The sequence below is a fragment of the Rhinatrema bivittatum genome, chromosome 2 (genome assembly GCF_901001135.1).
Source record: "Rhinatrema bivittatum chromosome 2, aRhiBiv1.1, whole genome shotgun sequence".
NCBI lineage: Eukaryota > Metazoa > Chordata > Amphibia > Gymnophiona > Rhinatrematidae > Rhinatrema > Rhinatrema bivittatum.
Genome location: NC_042616.1, coordinates 681,601,906 through 681,621,061, shown reverse-complemented (window position 1 = coordinate 681,621,061; position 19,156 = coordinate 681,601,906). Strand labels below are relative to the sequence as shown.

At 38.4% G+C, this 19,156-nt stretch overlaps 1 protein-coding gene across 1 annotated transcript in view; it reads left to right on the top strand.

Moving 5' to 3' along the window:
- MRPS28 (mitochondrial ribosomal protein S28) overlaps positions 1 to 18,950 on the top strand; it is a 368,806-nt gene extending 349,856 nt beyond the window's left edge. The window contains exon 3 of the mRNA XM_029591534.1: positions 17,757 to 18,950. Coding sequence (XP_029447394.1) covers positions 17,757 to 17,910 — 154 coding nt within the window. The 3' untranslated portion in view covers positions 17,911 to 18,950. The remainder of the gene's footprint in view (positions 1 to 17,756) is intronic.
- The last annotated feature ends 206 nt before the right edge of the window (positions 18,951 to 19,156 follow it).

Genomic DNA, 19,156 nt, shown 5'->3' with positions numbered 1-19,156 from the left:
TCCCCTCCAGGAACTTGTCCAAACCTTTTTTAAAACCCAACTACACTAACTGCTTTAACTAAATGCTCTGGAAACGAATTCCAGATCTTGATTGTGCGTTGCATGAAAAAGAATTTTCTCCGATTTGTTTTAAATGTGCTACTTGCTAATTTCATGACATGCTCCCTAATCCTTGCATTATCTGAAAGAGTAAATAACTATTTCCTATATACCCATTCAAGTCCTTTCATGATTTTGTAGACCTCTAGCTTATTCCCCATTCAGCTGTCTCTTCTCCAAGCTTAACAGCCCTAACCTCTTTATCTTTTCCTCATAGGGGAGCCATTCCAAATCATTTTCATCGCCCTTCTTTGTACTTTCTCCAATGCAACTATATATTTTTGAGATGCAGCGATAAGAATTGCACACAGTATTCAAGGTGCAGCCTAACAATTGAGCGATACAGAGGCATTATGGCATGCTCTGTTTTATTTGCCATTCCCTTCCTAATAATTCCTAACATTATGTTTGCTTTTTTGACTGCCACTGCACACTGAGCTAACATTTTCAATGTAATATTAACTATGACCCCCAGATCTTTTTCCTGGGTTTTAACCCCTAAAATGGAACCTAACATTGTGTAACTTCAGCATGGGTTAATTTTCCCTTTATGCGTCACCTTGTACTTGTCCATATTATATTTCATCTGCCATATGGCCACTCAGTCTTCTAGTCTCATAAGGTCTTCCTACAATTTATCACAATCCACTTGTGATTTAACTACTCTGAATAATTTTGTGTCATCTGCAAATTTGATCACCTCACTCATAGTAACTTTTTCCAGACCATTTATAAATATATTAAAAGGCACCGGTCCAAATACAGATCCCTGAGACATTCCACTGTTTACCTTTTTCCATTGTAGAAACTGACCATTTAATCCTACTCTCTGTTTCCTGTCTTTAAACCAGTTTGCAATCCACAAAAGAACATCTCCTCCTATCCCATTGCTTTTTAGTTTTCATAGAAGGCTCTCATGAGGGACTTTGTCAAATGCCTTCTGAAAATCCAAATGCACCTTATCTACCAGTTCACCTTTATCCACATGCTTATTTACCTCTTCAGAAAAATGTAGCTGATTTGTGAGTCAAGACTTCCCTTGGGTGAATCCATGCTGGTTATGTCCCATTAAATCATGTCTATGTTCTGTGATTTTATTCTTTATAATATTTTCCACGATTTTTCCCAGCACTGAAGTCAGGTTCACCGGTCTATAGTTTTCTGGATCACCTCTGGAGCCCTTTATATATATATATTGGGGTTACATTGGCAATCTTCAGGTACAACAGATGTTTTTAATGATATGTTACAGATTACTTGTAATTGGTCTAAAAATTTCCTTTTTGAGTTCTTTCAGAACCCTGGGATGTATTCCATCCAGTCCAGATGATTTGCTATACTTCAGTTTGTCAATCTGGCCTACTACATCTTCCAGGTTCACCGTGATTTGGGTCAATTCATCTGCATCGTCACCCTTGAAAATCATCTCCAGAATGGGTATCTCCCCAACATCCTCATTAGTAAACCTTGAAGCAAAGAATATTTTGTCTTAGACGCAAGGTAACTCAAACAAGTCCTATGGGCCCACCCCAGCCAGTCGGGTTTTCAGGATATCGTTAATGAATATGCATGAGTAATATTTGCATATACAGGAGGTAGTGCATGCAAATACATCTCATACATATTTATTAGGGGTATCCTGAAAACCCGACTCGCTGGGGTGGGCCCATAGGACCAGTTTGAGCATCACTGATCTAACAATTCAACTAACTCCCTTGCAGGCTTCCTGTTTCTGATATATTTTAAAACGTTTTTATTATGAATTTCTGCCTCTATGGCCAACTACTTTTCAAATTCAGTCTTATCAATGTTTTACTTTTAACTTGCCAATGCTTATGCTTTTTCCTATTTTCTTCAAATGGATCCCTCTTCAAATTTTTGGAGGAAGATCTTTTGGCTAAAATAGCTTCTTTCATCTCACCTTTTAACCATATCAGCAATTGTTTGGCCTTCCTTCCACCTTTCTTAATACATGGAATACATCTGGACTGCGCTTCTAAAATGGTATTTTTTTTTTAACAATGTCCACGCCTTTTGTACATTCTTAACCTTTGTAGATGCACCTTTCAGGGTTTTTTTCTATTTTTCTCATTTTATTAGTTTCCCTTTTGAAAGTTTAGTGCTAGAGCTATGGCTTTACTTATTGTCCCCTTCCAGTGATTAATTCAAAGTTGATCAAGTTATGATCACTATAACCAAGCAGCCCTACCACTCATACCTCTCTCACCGAACCCTGCACACCACTAAGAATGAGATTTAAAATAGCTCCCTCTCTCATTGTTCCTGAACCAATTGCTCCATAAAGCTGTCATTTAATCCATCCAGGAACTTTACCTCTCTAGCATGTCCTGATGTTACATTTACCCAGTCAATATTGGGGTAATTCAAATCTAAAAGTACATGCTAGAGCAAACTGCACTTTGAGGCAATATCACATAGTACAAGAAGTGCAGGTAAATTGACAATCCTGACAAAGGACTCAAAGCGGACTTCCAAAAGTGAAATGGGTTTTTATTAATTCATTAGGCAGCTCCACTGATTTAAATCGCAAGTAGCTTTACGGCGTCCCCCGACACGGTCCCGTGTTTCGCCTAGGGCTGCATCGGGAGGGCTCGCCAGCAGGAATTCACATATGAAATACTGACAGCTGATGTCAAAACCAAGCACATCAGCTGTCAGTATTTCATATGTGAATTCCTGCTGGCGAGCCCTCCCGATGCAGCCCTAGGCGAAACACGGGACCGTGTCGGGGGACGCCGTAAAGCTACTTGCGATTTAAATCAGTGGAGCTGCCTAATGAATTAATAAAAACCCATTTCACTTTTGGAAGTCCGCTTTGAGTCCTTTGTCAGGATTGTCAATTTACCTGCACTTCTTGTACTATGTGGTAATTCAAATCTCCCATTATTACTGCACTACCAATTTGGTTAGCTTCCCTAATTTCTCTTAGCATTTCATCGTCCATCTTATCATTTTGGCCAGGTGGATGGTAGTAGACTCCTATTGCTATACTCTTCCCCAACACACATGGGATTTCTACCCATAAAGATTCGATTGTGTATTTAGTTTCTTGCAGGATCCTTATCCTGTTGAACTCTATGATATCCCCGACATAAAGCACCTTCCCCCACTACGAAGTTGCTCCTCTGATCACCTATTTTATAATTTTGGGTTGTCTTCCTTGTTTTTAAAAAATAAATAAAGACAAAAATTTGAAAGATGAATTTCTTTTTCCAGCAAAAATATTTCCCACCCATTATCAGCTATTATTGTTCCTCTCTTTATGCTGAATACCACCTTTAGCTATGGAGTACGGTGTTTGACTGTGGTGAGCTGCTTGTCTTCAGTAAAATCAAAGTTACTTACTTATAACAGGTGTTCTCTGAAGGCATCAGTTAACCAATCACACACATGGGTCACATACTGTGCTGAGAAAGTTTGTGAACCCCTTATGATGGTTTATATTTTAATACAGTCTATACTCATATCATAATTTGATCCAATCTAAACCCTGATAAGGGAGAAAGATAACCCCTGTTGAATAAATAACTGATATAATGGATACATTTTGATTATTTATTCAACAAAAAGATTAAATAGTAAATATCCTTGTGTGAAAAAGTATGTAAACTCTTTATCCAATAACTGATGGCACCTTATTTGAGCAGCATTAACTTCAGCTAAATGTTTCCTGTAACTGTGATCATTCTCACATTGCCCTTGATAAATTTTATCCCATTCTTTCATACAGACTTGTTACAACTCTATGATATGTGAGGGCTTCTTTGCATGAATTGCTCACTTTGAGTTCTTGCCACAATATTTTAATAGGGTTTAGAACTGGACTTTGATTTGTCCAATCAAAAAACACAAAATCTCCTCTTCTTCAGCCATTCTGTAGTAGATTTACTGAAGGTTCAGGGTTATATAAGCTATCCCTCAAATCCACCACTCTTTGACCATCTCTTGGTGTTTTTATGCATTTCTCATATTGAGGCCACAGTTATTTTGTAATCTTTTCTTCATAACTGCTCTTTGTTACCCCCTCCCAGTTCTTGCATTCCCTGTTATCATGTAACTTCCAAGCTTAATTTGTTTAATTCGTTTTATGTTAACTGATATGATGTCCCAACTAATACCGGTATATAAAAATTTCAAATTTCAAAATTATAGTCTTGCTGTATAAATCACTTTCAGCTCAGCTTCAGCTCATAAATGGCCTAATATTTCATCTAGGATTTTCTCATAAAAAGCAGAATTCATGGTATCGCCAGTGATAGCAAGCCATCTAGGTCCACCACCATGCCTGAGGTGCTTACTGGGAAGTCAAAGTTTGGTTTATGCTGAAAAAAAATGATTGTTGTGACCAAAAAGTTCAATTTTTGACTCATCTGTCCAGAGTACATTATTCCACAAGTCTTATGGGTCATCCAGATGCTCTTCAGTGAACCTGAAGTGAGAGCACTGGTTTCTTCCTAACTATCCTCCCATGAACACCACTCCTTTTCAGTTTTTTCCTAGTGGTTGACGCATGAACCCTCACATTAGCTATAATAAGAGAGACCTACCCATCTTCAGATGTTAGTCTTTGTTTTTTTGTAACTTCGTGGATGATTTTCTGGTTTGCTCTTGGGATGATCTTGGCTGGATAGCCACACCTAGGTAGAATCACTGTAGCATTCAACTTTTTCCATTTGTAAACCGTCTGTCTGACAGTGGATAGAAGTCCCAAATATTTTGGAAATGGCCTTGTAACTCGGGACGTATGATTATCAATTACTCATTTTTCATAGGTCCTCTTAATTTTTTTTTCAGCGTGGCATAATGAGTTCCCACTAACCTTTATGATAAAGACCAAACTCAAAACACAAAACAGATGCCAAAACTCCATCATGCAGATTTACTCTGCAGGATAGTTGACTTTTATCCAATTATTTAAACACCAGATTCTAATTGGCCAATTAATTGTGCTAAGGAAAATAGGGGGTCACACACTGATTTCAAATTAGTCTTATTTTTCCTGTGTTGTACAAGAAACATAGAATTGTTTAATTAATAATCTTTTTATTACATAAGAAAAGACTGGTTTCAATTAAACAAGGGTATCATGGTAAGAACTTGTAATTATTATACTTGAGGTTCACAGGCTTTTTTCTTAAAATTTTAACTGCACTCCTTGCTGAATGAACAGATTCTTCCAAAGCTTTCTGGAAAACTCATTTCACTGATATATGCAGTAGTTACCATGCTGCCATGGCCTTTCAACTTTCTTCAATTCTAAATAATAGAATTGACAAGGGAGAAAACAACTCAAAAGGAGAGGCAGGATTGTGTGACTGGTGAACTGCTCTCTTCAGATAACATCTATTACAGATAAGCAAATTTGCACTTGTACTGTATAGCCATATCCTTCCTCCTGTAAGTTTTTACAGCTTTCACTGGTACAGATGCCTCTTTTGTAGAATGTCACCTTTGACACTAACTTTGAAAGTGAGTAATACTTTTAAGGAAAGGTATATTCATTTCTCTCAATTTTTTTCATTGGAACTTTGATCTTTTTGGGACTATCCTTCTTTTTGAAAATAACTAAATACCTACTTTGTCTGTGGATTCTACATAAAGCTTCTACCTTAAACACAGGATAGCCATGGTTGTTTTAAGGATTAATGCTTTGGTGCCTAGATATAATGAGGGGTTTTATATATGATTACCATGCCTGCGGCAGCCTATCATTTGCCTTTCCTTCTAAACTTGGCTGATGGGAACCACTGCAAATAGTATTCATGTTTCCGCTTTCCCTGCAACTTCTATTGATCTCTTATCCTAAAATTCTCTAGCTGTAGGGAACATCTGTCACAAAACACAATGCTCAGCTTCACATAGACTGACAGTTGTGTCAGATGCTGTAGGTTGATGTTCTTCAGTACATTTTTATAAGCAGGTGCGACATGACTGTAGAAAACTTTCTTTAATAATTGGATTAGGCATGATTAAACTATTTTGGGCTTGTGTTTGTATTATAATACCTAAGCACCAGTTAAGGTTTGCAGCATTTGTGCCACAGTTTATCTTCTCAAGATTTTCTTTACAAATATATGCCCCTAAGGTATGCTAGAAATGTAGGCTGACTTTCTCCTGAACTGTTAGTCATCATGTTTATGGTTTCATGACATGCTAAAGAAGGATCAAAAGCAGTGCTAATACTTTGTGGGATCCTCACGTTATGGTGTTGTGTAGTAATTTGTTATATTATAATGCATCCCATTGGTCAGACATTGGTCTACATACAAGAGTGTATGGCATTAATTAGTTTATTGATTTAAAAATCTTGTATTCTGCCTTTATCAATAGCTTTGTACAAAGCAAATAACATAAATAATGATATATAAATCTATCTATATATATATATATACACACACACCCTTAGTACAATAAAATAATTTAATTCAGAAATAACAGGTCTTGCATTTATATCACATGTCTTTTTATAAACTTTCAAGATAGAGTTCTTTCTTAGTGGTGTGTTTCAGATATTTTAATTTAAAATGTAAGAGAGCAGTGCCTCTGACCTGAAGCAAAAAGTTAATAATCTGAGTCGGAGGATAATAGAAAGGAACGTGATTATTTATTTATTTAAACAATTTATAATCTAGGAGCCTTCTGGTTTTGTGGATTTTCTGGTCTTCTCTTTCCTTTCTTGCCTTTTTTTTTTGTATGAATGTTTTGTGCTGTTTGTGTAGGGCAATTGGCTGATGTATAGGTTTTTAGGACATACGGCAGTGGGGTGTCATGTGACGATAGATGCTTTATTAGTATGGAATCAGCTGAGATTAGTTTGGGGGTTTTTTTATGTTTTGTTCTAAAGCAGGTGATGCTGCCCTTGTAAACTGCTTTGAATGCGTATTTTGATCAATAGGATGTATATACAATTTTAAAATAAGTAATTCCTGCTAGAAACCGAGAAAATGGCTACCGTGTCTTCTCACACATCTGACAATTGGCTATCAACTCTAAAGTACTAAAGTAGTTGGTGGTGCAACAGTCCAAGCTAAATTTTAAAAAAAGGGGGAGAGTAGGGTCTTCAGGCTATTTTATGAGTTCACAGTCAGTTCATCTTTTCTCTAAAACAGGGTAACTCCTTTATTAAATAGGATATCCAGCTTGTCTGAATTAATTATTGTGGCCCTCCCAATGAAGCCTGTTGGGCGAAACATGGTGACCGTGTCGGGGGACATCACTTTGCTCTAAGTGGACATTTTAACTGAGAAGTTGTGGAGTTTCGAATTTACAATAAAGTTTATATAACTAATGCAAAAGAACTTGTAAGGAATACTTATGTAGTTTTCATGCTCTTATCCACTGTTAAATGGTTCTTCACCCATACTGAGGTAAAGCTTGGCCTCCCATTCACCACAGGTTTCAATTTTGTTGCAACTAATGAGCACTTGCTACTTTCATATCATCAGGAAAGCAAGCCAGAATCCTTGGGGGCAAGAACGTCCTAACCATCATTCAACTACAGTGCCTACAGGTGGGATTCCAGTGCATGTATACTGTTTCTGAAGGGAGCCACCATCTGTGAACCCCTTGCCAAGGACATTTGCCAGGGTGTCTGAGTTGTAGAGAGAGGCGGGCAGGACCTAATCTGTGAGAAGTTCTGGAGGCTTAAATGAGGAAGCTATCCAATTCACAATTGTATCAGTGAGCACCAGCAAATTAAAAATAATAGTTCTGGGATGCAATAAACTTGTTAGTGAATAAAAGGCCTCCTCTCTCTCTAATAGGACGCTTAGAGGGTACTTACAGAACATGTTTTATTCAGTCTGTGCAGTAAGAGAGATTTTTGCTGCATGTTATTTCCAAAAGTTTTATTCTCACTATTTACACAAAGGTTAGCACAATTGCACCCAGAGAGAAGTGATTAGTTCTCTGAAGGATTTTATTATGACTACTGAATTTTATCAGAAATAAAATATTGCATGTCCCATCCCCATGCATTAGCATATTGTCTGTTTAATATAGGTAAAAGCTTCTTTTTTTCTTTTTTGTTTTTCCATTTTTTTGTTTTTGATGATCCGACATCTCACATTCTCTAACATTAAGGTAATTAATTAGTCACTAGGCTGATAGATAGACTAAGTCTTGGAGTATAAAATTTACACAGTCGTTAATTGCCAACTGCTTTCTGTAGCTAGTGCTATACTTTTTTTGAACAGATAATAGCAATGTTACCAATGACTTAGTGATATATTGTCCTCCCCTTTAATGACACGTTAGTTCTTCGTGTGATACCCTCTGCTGCAGTAGATCAGCAAAATGTTTTTCAGACTGCAGAAAGATTTCTCTAGAAACTCTTAAGCCATCTTACTCTCTTTTATTTTTGCTATATTCACTCCTAATGTTTTGGGCTTAATTAGATTTAATGCCTGGTAGAGCATTCGGCAAGGCATACTAACTTTTTAGAAAGTGTGCCCTGGAGTGAGAGTATTTAGAGGATGCCACTGTGTAAAATTGAGGCTTTTGTGTTTGCCTCTGCTCTGTGACCTCATTGCATTGTTTATTGGTTAAAATATTCGAGTGGAAACATTTTTAGAAAACTTGGATTCCAACTTTAATTTTTATGATCCAGTACGAAAAAAATGTTTATATAGCTTTTTCTTTTCAAATTTTGTTTCTCTTTGCCTTTTTTTTATTTTGCTTTTTATTTTGACTTCCTTGCCATTTTTTTCCTCCTTTTAGCCTCTGAATAATCTGCTGCCGTTCCTTTCCTTCTCGACCCCTGCAGTAGCTCCTCTCGCACTGTGGCAGTGGCTATTCTCCTATCCAGGCCCACAGTAGCAACTTCGCACCCACTGCTCCTCACGTGCCTGGGCCAGCAACAGGTGCAGAATTTTAAGCATCCTAATGCCTGAAATGTTTTTCAGCCTTGATTAGAATATTTCTTTTTCTGCTTATAGATCTCGAAGAGGGAGAATCTAATGAAAGCGAATACAAAGGTCAGGATCTGTTGTTACCAGAACTGATGGCATCAGACAGTAGGATAGTTATTGAAAAATGTCAGCTGATTAGCTGAGAAAATCAGCTTCAGTAAGAACATGTTTTAGGCTTTATATTCCAGCTTAATTTAATAAAAAGTATTTTTAACCAGAAAACTGAGAAGATATCACCAGGCAGCTATGGAATTTAAACTTATGTCTGATGATAATTCAGAGAATCTTGGTGATCTTGTGGGGGTATGAGAACTATTCTTTTACAACATAATGGTAAAGATGGAATAAAATCATTTATTGTTACCATAAGAACTCTGTATGCAAAATCTCAATATCAAACCCTTTTATTAGTTCTGTGGCTCCTTTGAATACTGACAGAATATCAAGTGAACTTGTCCAGTTTCCGAAATTCTCATAAAATATAAGGAAATTCCAGGATGCTGAATTGGATTCGCTTGCCCTCTGGGAATCATATGCTATTTGTGAAATTGTTTCCTTAAAACTTTAATGGGTGTCATTCACAGTGATTTTAAAAAGTTGTAAATGCCAGAGTTTCATTTTTCAACTTATTTATATTAATTGTAGATCAACTTTGCATTGTGTGCTATTGATATTAATAATTCAGTGTCTGAGATCGATTTTAAAATTGTTGTTCATGCAGAAATGCCCATATACACACACATGTGGGCCATGCAACGAGCAACATGGATTTTAAAAAGCCGCGATTTTTGCACGTGTAAACCTGTGTGTGTGCCATAAATAAGGGGGTGGAAAAGGGGTGGGGCCAACGCACACATAACTGCGTATTTTAAAATTGGAGGCTGCAGCACGCATTGACTTGTTAGCCAAGTAACTTTACTGCTATTCCTGATGAGGAGCAAGTCTGTAGCTGTCACATTTTAGGGCTTTCAGGACAGGGCGAGAGGTCCAGGTCAGCTGGGGGGTAAGCAGGATGAAGAACCAAAGGGCTCTGGAAGACCTCGATATTTACTGGGCAAACTGGTGGACTATTTGGAAAAACTTGGAATGGCCCTTACGTAAGCATGTTTTAACATCCACTTAAAAACACATGTTAAAGCCGGTAAAATGGAACTGCAAGAAGTGCTTTTCCAAACGAGCAAAACAAATAGTAACAAATGAGAGCAAAATCTCTTTCAAATACTGATAATGTCCCCTAATATGACCCAGTTGGCAATAGGTAACTAGTGTAAATCTCACAATTTGAGTAATCTTATCCTGGGATCTGTACCTTATCACAAATCTGACCACTGCATTTTGCACTAATTACAACACCCTAAACAGTGATTTCAGAAGACCCAAATTCACAGCATTGCAATAATTGATGGTAATTAAAACAACAGAGACTGCATCACAATGGAAAAATCAGCCAAGTCCAAAATATATTTTAAGCACCTCACCATTTTAAATTTGTAAAAAGCAGACTTAGCTGCTTCAACTCACCTTTCAAAGTTAGAGGAATATAGTTGGATCCCCAAATTATTAGCCTCAAATAGTAAGAGTAAAGAAAAATGCCTCTTATAGATCTTTTGGAGGGGACTGACCAGTCCATAGAATTTCAAATTTCTGAGGTTCAACATTAATTTATTGCAGGTCACTCAACTGTTCCATCAAAAGTATCCAGCTCATTGGTTAATAGTAGTAACAGCCACATCGGCAAGTTACTCCCATGCTTATTTGCTCCCCAGACTGTGAAAGTCTGGGTGCTCGTTGGTTATTGTCTGAATCCAATTCCCCTTTTTCCCCCTACCGTTGAAACAGAGAGCAATGTTGGCGTTGCATCAACAGTATCAAGACTTATTGCTTAAGGATAGTAACAACCGCACCAGCAAGATACCCCAATGCACTCTTTTCTTCATGTCCATTCTCTAACCTTTAGGGATCCTCAGTGTTATCCCCTGCCCCTTTGAATTCTTTTACTATTTTTGTCTTCACCACCTTTTCTGGAAGGGCATTACAGGCATCTTCCATCCTCTCCGTGAAGAAATATTTCCTGACGTTGGTTCTCAGTTGTCCTCCGAGGAGTTTCATTTCATGAATCCTAGTTCTACTAATTTCTTTAGGATGGAAAAGGTATAATGATTGTGCATCATTAGGATTTTTCAGGTATCTGAAGGTCTGTATCATATCTCCATTGCACCTACTCTCTTCCAGGGTATACATATTCAGATCCTTCAACCTCTCTTCATGATGCTGACCCCATACCATTTTGGTCACTCACCTCCTTCCCGTGTCTGTCCTTTTTGAGATACAGGCTCCAGTATTAAACACAGTACTCAAGGTGAAGTCTCACCAAGGACCTGACAAGGGCATCACCACCTCCTTTTTTTTTTTTTTATTGGTAATACCTCTCTCTATGCAGCCAAGCATTCTTCTAGCTTGTTGCATTGCTTCTCCACCTTCATATCACCAGACACTGTCACCCCAAGGTCCCTCTCCCAGTCAGTGCACATTAGTCTTTCACCACCAATCACATACATCTTTTTTGGATTACCACACCTCCCCCCCAGATGCATGACTGCACTTCTTGGCATTGAGTCCCAGCTGACAAATACTCAACCAGTTCTCAAGCTTTCTTAAACAACTTTTAATTTTCTCTACTCCTTCAGACATGTCCACTCTGTTGCAGATCTTAGTATCATTTGCAAATAGACAAACTTTACCTTCTATCCCTTTTGCAGTGTTGCTCACCAAGATATCAAACTGAACCAGTCCCAAAACTGATCCCTATGGCACTCCACTTAACACCATTCTTTCTTCAGAGTAGGTTCCATTTACCATTAAACACTGTCTCCTGTCAATTAACCAGTTTGCAAACCACTTTGGCATCCACTCTCAAGGTTCTCATTTTGTTCAAAAGCCTCCACCATGGAACCATATCAGTTTTACTAAAATCCAAGTAAATCACATTGAGCCCTGTTCCCTGATTCAGTTCTCTAGTCACCTAATCAAAAAAATCAATAAGATTTTTCTGACAGGACCTTCCCTTGGTGAATCCATGCTGCCTTGGGTCAAGCAACCCACCAGATTATAGATAGTTTACTATCCTTTCCTTCAGCAGCGTCTCCATTAATTTTCCCACCACCAAGGTGAGGCTAACCGGCCTCTAGTTTCCAGCCTCCTCTCTGTTGCCACTCTTGTGAAGCAGGACCACCTCCAATCTCAGGGCATCTCTCCTGTTTACAGGGATCTATTGAACAGGTCTTTCAGCAGACCTGCCAGCATATTTCTGAGCGCTCTCAGTATCCTGAGATGAACCTCATACATTCTCTTCTTAAATGGGTTTTGTCTACTTTGTCACCAACTATGGTCTTATCAACCAGCAATGGTCCTTCTCCAGGGTCGTCTTTAGTGAACACTGAAGTGAAGTATTTGTTTAATATTTCTGTCATTTCTTCATCACGCTCCACACATTGATCTTTGTCACCTTTCAATTTCACTATACCATTTTGGACCTTTCTTCTTTCTCTGATATATATGAAAAATGTTTTGTCCCTCACTTTACCTCTTTGGCAGCCTTTCTTCTGCCTGACCTTTTGCTTTCGTGATTTCTTTTTAGTCTCCCTCAGTTTCACCAGATATTTTTTCCATGTTTCTCTTTTTGGGATGCTTTATACTTCTTGAATGGTGGTCTTTTTGCCTTTAGTTTTTCAGCCATCTCTTTTGAGAACCAGATCACTTTCTTATTCCTCTTATTTTTGTTTACTTTTCTGACATATACATCTGTTGCCTTTGTAATTGCTCCTTTTAGTTTGGCCCACTGTTGTTCCATCTTTCTCATTTTGTCCCAATCTTTTAGTTCTACCTTCAGGAACGTCCCCATTTTGACGAAGTCCGTATTTATTAAATTCAAAACTCAGGTCTTCGTGTGACCTCCCTGTATCTTATTTGCGATATCAGACCATATTGTCTGATGATCACTGGTACTCAGGTGGGCATCCAACCAGCCATTAGAGACATTGTCCCAGTTACTGAGCACTAGATTGTGAGTTCCATTACCATTTGTTTGAACAGATCCCCTTGCATCTACTACCTCTCTACTTCTGGTAGATTCCACAGAAGGGATTTTCCAGTCTACATTCAGCAGATTAAAATCTCCAACAAGCAACACTTCTCCCTTCTTTCCCACCTTTTGGATGTATTCAATCAGATCTCTGTCTAGTTCTTCTGTTTGAGTCGGAGGTCTGTAGACCACACCAGTAAAAATGGAAGTATCACCTTTTTTTTTTTTTTTTTAGAACTGTCCATAATGCTTCTTCTCTACCGCACATCCCTTGCAATTCTGTTGCTTGGATATTGTTTTTGACACAGAGCTACTCCTCCCCTTTTTCTGTCCTCTCTGTTCTTCCTTATCAAGTTATAGCCAGGGATGGCCATATCCCAATAATGAGACTCACTGAACCAGATTTCTGTAACAACAACTATGTCCAAGTCAATTTCTACCATTAAGGCCTGCAGGTCTGGAATTTTATTGCCCAGACTATGAGCATTTGTAGTCATAGCTTTCCAAATCTTCTTCCTAGGATTGCTGCTCTTCCTAATCATTATTTTCTGCTATTTTGAGCCAATTGATTTTATTGCTTTCTTCTCCCAATTCCTGTATTGCTTGAGGATGACATGGCAATTTCATTGGCCACCTCTTGCCACCCCCGTCTTCTAGTTTAAATGCCTGATAAATGCTCTGACTTCTTACAATATAAACTTGTACTGCTTCATACACGGCTCCAGCCACCAATGTAACCAAAGCCACTTGCTTTACACCATGTTTTGAGCCAGATATTGAAGTTATCTATACGGTAGAGCTTTTCCTTCCCCTTTCCATGAACAGGTAATACTTCTGAAAAGGCAATAGTCTTTGCCATGTGTCTAATCTTCTTTCCTAGGTTTTGGAAATCTTTCTGTACTGCAAGGATACTATAGGCCGGATTTTTAAAAGGTTACGCGCGCCAGGCCTATTTTAAAAAGGCCTGGCGACACGCATAAGTCCCGGAGCTTTACCAAAGGGGCAGGGGCAGGGCGCTCCAGAGCTGGCCATTGCTGCTGTGTTGAAGGATTGTGTGTTGGCAGCCTGCCAGTAGGCGCAAAATATAAAATAAAAATTTTGGGAGGGGGTTAGAGTAGGGCTAGGGGGAGGAAAGGTTAGGGGAAGGGATGGGAAGGTCAGATTAGGGGGAAAGGAAGTTCCCTTCCAGGCTGCTCCGATTTCAGAGCATCCTGGGAGGGAACAGGGGAAGGCAGCACAGCTTGGCACGCGCAAGGTGCACATTTGCGCGCAAGTTATAAAATCGGGTGTACATGTGCACGCGCCAGGTAGCGCGCACACCTTTTTAAAATCTACCCCTATATCTAGCAAAGATGGATGATAACATTCATATTGGAGTCTCTACATTCTTCTGTATTTGCGTTGACTGGTTGGTATTTCTACTGGTTGAGGATCCTGGAAGGCATTTAACTATTGTGTCCCTATCAAAATTGATTCAAATACCTGAAATTAATGATGCACAAAAACCAGATTGCAAATGATTGCAAAAACTAGAATGTACATGTATGAGACTCCAAAGGAAATCTGTAGCTTCTCCTGAAAACTGTTTCTGCAATCACTGGGTTATAGAGGGAGAAAGGTGAGGGAATATAAATGGGGGAAAGGCCTCCTAGTGGCTGTGACTGAAGACTGATGGCAGCATATAAATTGAGGCAGGTTCTGATTGATCTGTTTGTATGAAGGAGCGGGAGAAGGAAGCTGGACTAAAAAATAAAAAAAGTAAAAACAGAAAAACTGCACTTGAGAATCACCTTCAACCAGAAGATATGATGGTCTGCAAGACTTAAAAATGCAGTCTGTTTTTATTTACTTATTTATTTATAAATATTTGATAGTCCACCTTTTCCTAAATTAGTCTCAAGGCAGATAATTAAAAGGACATTCAAAATTATAATCAGAGCATGTATACAAGTATGGCTAAAGACGAGAGGTAGATCTTAAGTCATCTAGGTTGAACAGAACATATAGTAAATAATGAAGAATCCAATGAGTGAAATGGTTAGCAAGAATATAAGGATAGGTACAAGAGTACAAATGCATATATATTGTAATAAGACAAGTACTTTGTGCCGAGGTAGTAAGAATAAATTAAGTAGAAATAGTCCATCTTGTCATAAATTGTGTTTTATTGTAAGCATTGGTAGTAAGACGTGGAGGGGAGTATGAACTAAGTATGAGATCTTTTATGTTCATCTGCTAGGAAGCTAGAGAAGCAATGGGATATCCTGCATAGAGCCATGATTACAACCATCAGTGGCATGGTAGAATTGCATTAAGCTTCCAAGAAGTGTTGGATAACCTACATGGTGTGACCTTGGTTTAAACCCATACATTTATGAGCATGGAAGGCTATTTAGGGAAACAGCTATTTAGGGCAACAGCCTCCCTGAATTTGATGGCAGTGTGGATTATTACCAAACTCAGTAATAAGACAAAAATTGGGGCCTATTTGATTAAGTAATGGTCTTGTAAGAATTAGAGGGCTATGACCAGACCTGACATGGCCTATCAATGGAGGTGGAAGATGCTCTCACTGCAACAATTTTTGGATGTGCTTGGGAGGCTTGTAGTGGGAAAAGAATTGAAAGATCAATAAAGACTTGGGTTGCGGGATTTAGCTGGTATTGGTTTGCATATTGGGGCGGATTTTAAAAGTGCGTGCAGAGCCCGGGGCTTTCGAAAAGGGGTGGGAGGGGGCGTTCCCGAAACGACGCAGCGTTTCGGGGGCGTGTTTCGGGGGCGGGCCTGGGGGCGTGGCACCGGCCCGGGGGCGTGGTCGAGGCCTCCGGACCAGCCCCAAGGACCAGAGGACGGAGCGGGGCTGCCGGCGACACGCGCAAAGTTACGCCTGCTTTCAGCAGGCGTAACTTTGCCGACAAAGGTAAGTGGGGGGTTTAGATAGGCGGGTGGGGGGTTTAGATAGGCGGGTGGGTTAGGGAGGGGAAGGTGGGGGGAGGGCGAAGAAAAGTTCCCTCCGAGGCCGCTCCGAAATCGGAGCGGCCTCGGAGGGAACATGCAGCTCGCGCTGGGCTCTGCGCGCGCAGGTTGCACAAATGTGCACCCCCTTGCGCGCGCCGACCCCGGATTTTATAAGATACGCGCGGCTACGCGCGTATCTTATAAAATCCAGTGTACTTTTGTTCGCGCTCGCGTATTTTTTAAAAATCTGCCCCACAATGTGTATTATTGCTCACAATAATTCACAAAACCATACACAAAGACGAACCCAACTGCCTAAAAACACTATTCCAAAAGCATCATCCCCAGCGAAACACGAGATCAGCAAACAAAGCCCTACTAGCAATTCCCCCAATCTCCACAGCAAACCTCACAACAGTCAGAGAAAGAGCGACTTCAATACAGGACCATACCTTTGGAACACTTTCCCAGAAAACATAAGGCTACAAAATGATACAAAACTCTTCAAAAAAAACTACTCAAAACCTGGCTTTTCTGACAAGCTTACAAAGAAGGTATCGGATAAGCGGACAGTATTAGACACAATGATGGTATCAGCAAAACAGTGATCAACATTTTGCACCTAATTGCTCTACCACGACTTGTTACTAGATTTGGATATATAGATATTTTAGTCAAGAAAATTTTAGATGTTAACTGCTATAACCAAATCCTTACCTCTGACATATACTATAGCTGTTATCGCTCCTTTACCATATCATCATCGTACTCTCATTGTTAAATATTTGTAAACAGCCATGAAAACAATGAACAACCTTCTGCACTTGCTTTGTTGACCTCACAGATATGCTATTCAACCGTGACCCCACGATTCGTTTGTCTTCTGATATTTATACATTTTGGCCTATAATATTTAGATTTTAACTGCTATTACCTACTTTGTTGACCTCACAGACTTGCTATTCAAATGCGATTCCACGTTTTGTTTGTCTTCCATTATTTATATATCTTAGCCATAATTTTTAGATTTTAACTACTATTACCTACTTTGTTGAACTCACAGATATGCTATTCAAATGCGATCCCATGATTTGTTTGTCTTCTGTTATTTATATATTTTAGCCTATAATATTTAGATTTTAACTGCTATTACCAATTCCCCCCTAACATATACTATTACTGTTAGCATTCCCTGACTATACCATTATTGTTATCATTCCTCTACTATATCATTATTGTACTCTCCAACAGCATCATCGTACTCTCCTACAGCATTATTGTACTTTCCTTACTATTGCTGTTGTCACTCCTTTACTATCTCTCCACCACTATATCATCATTGTTCTCTCATATAACATTACTGTACTTTCCTTACTAAATGTTTAACATATCTCATACATATCTCCTACTTTATCTCTTACATCTACTATATCCTAAATTCCTGCTAAATGGTTACTACATATCCATTAACATTACTGTACTTTCCTGCTAAACGTTTGTAAACCGTTATGAAGGTCCCAAATGATATGACGGTATAGAGAATCAAATAAACCTTAAACCTTAATGTACGAAAAGTGTGTAAAATGCTTTACCTTGTTACCACATACGTTATATTGCTGCCGCAGATGAAATGTATTTCTCAGGTGCAGTAGTTTCGAAAAAAATATACTTTTCTTTTGTGTTGCTAGGAAATATCAAAAAGGAACCAGAGTGCGGCTGAAACTGGTGGATTTGGAACTTGCCTCAAGATTCCTTGGAGCACATACAGATACAACATTATTGGAGGCCGAAGCCGTGTTACTGGGGATCCTAGAAAGTAGAGAATCAAAACAAAGAGAATAAAGTTAGAGTAAATTATTTTGTATACTTCTGTTTGCTTGTACTTCAACAGGGTTTTGATTTTCTGAATTATTTAATAAACATCCTTGTATTACTGTACTTTAAACATTTTCACATCAGTACCAGTTGTAAATGAAAGAAGCTAATCAAGATGATTTGGCATGTTATGTTCATCCACATATTAATCCCTATGTAGATTTTATCAGGCAGTGACCCTAATGTTGTTTTGAGCCCCAGAAACAAAAAATAATCAGAAACCTCATCCCTTTTATGACAAATGTCATCAAACTTTGATAAGTTGTGGCACATTGTGCCTCCAATTCTGAGAAACAGAGTTGAAGAAAAATGCATGATAAGTTAAATACTTGTGTTCAGAATTGGGACCTTGTGTCTTATATCACAGGCATTACCTCACAGAGATGAAAACCAAAGACCAGTCCATGAAATTATGGTCAAGAGAGAAAATCTCAAATTTTAATTTACTGTCTGGCTTTTTCTTACTTTTGAAGACATTATGACATGACATGATATGAAAGTAGAAGAATTTTTATTTTAAATGGGAGGTTTAATCTTTCTTCAAAGTGCTATTTCAGTTCCCTAAAGGGGTTGGCAGGATGTTAACTGCCCAAATTTTACAGGTTCTTAATCTAAGACAAAAAAGGGACTATGTTTAGCACATGCTCAGAGCTTACATTTGATCTTAACCAAAAAGGTGGCGAAGCAAAATAAGGAGAGGAAAACAAAGATGTTTGCTATTAGAATACATTATGAGGTTGATACAATCCAGTTTTCACCATCATCATGGTAATGTTATTGTATTCTGGGATTTATATTACTCTTGTACCATATAGTCTATATTCCAGGAGGTAGGTGCAACATATATGTCTGAAGCAGGGGTATTCACTTCCAGTTCTAAAAGAGTACACATGATCTGATTTGCATGATATCCCAGTGAATATTCATCAGATATATCTACATAAGTCAGTCTTAGGTTAAGCTTATATTTTGTTTATCCTGTAATAAAGATTTTTTAAATACTCAAACTTAATGTGCAATTCTCAATAGCAAACATTTAAATGATTTTTAAATTATTTTTGTAGAAGAAAGACTTTATCTGGTACAATGTGACTTAACACTTATAAACAGTGCTACCGATGATATGAGCCTGAATATTTCCCAATTTTCAGTTGTAAAACATTTAAAAACTTTGATGCGCATATATATCAAAAAACTTAACTTATGAATCCAG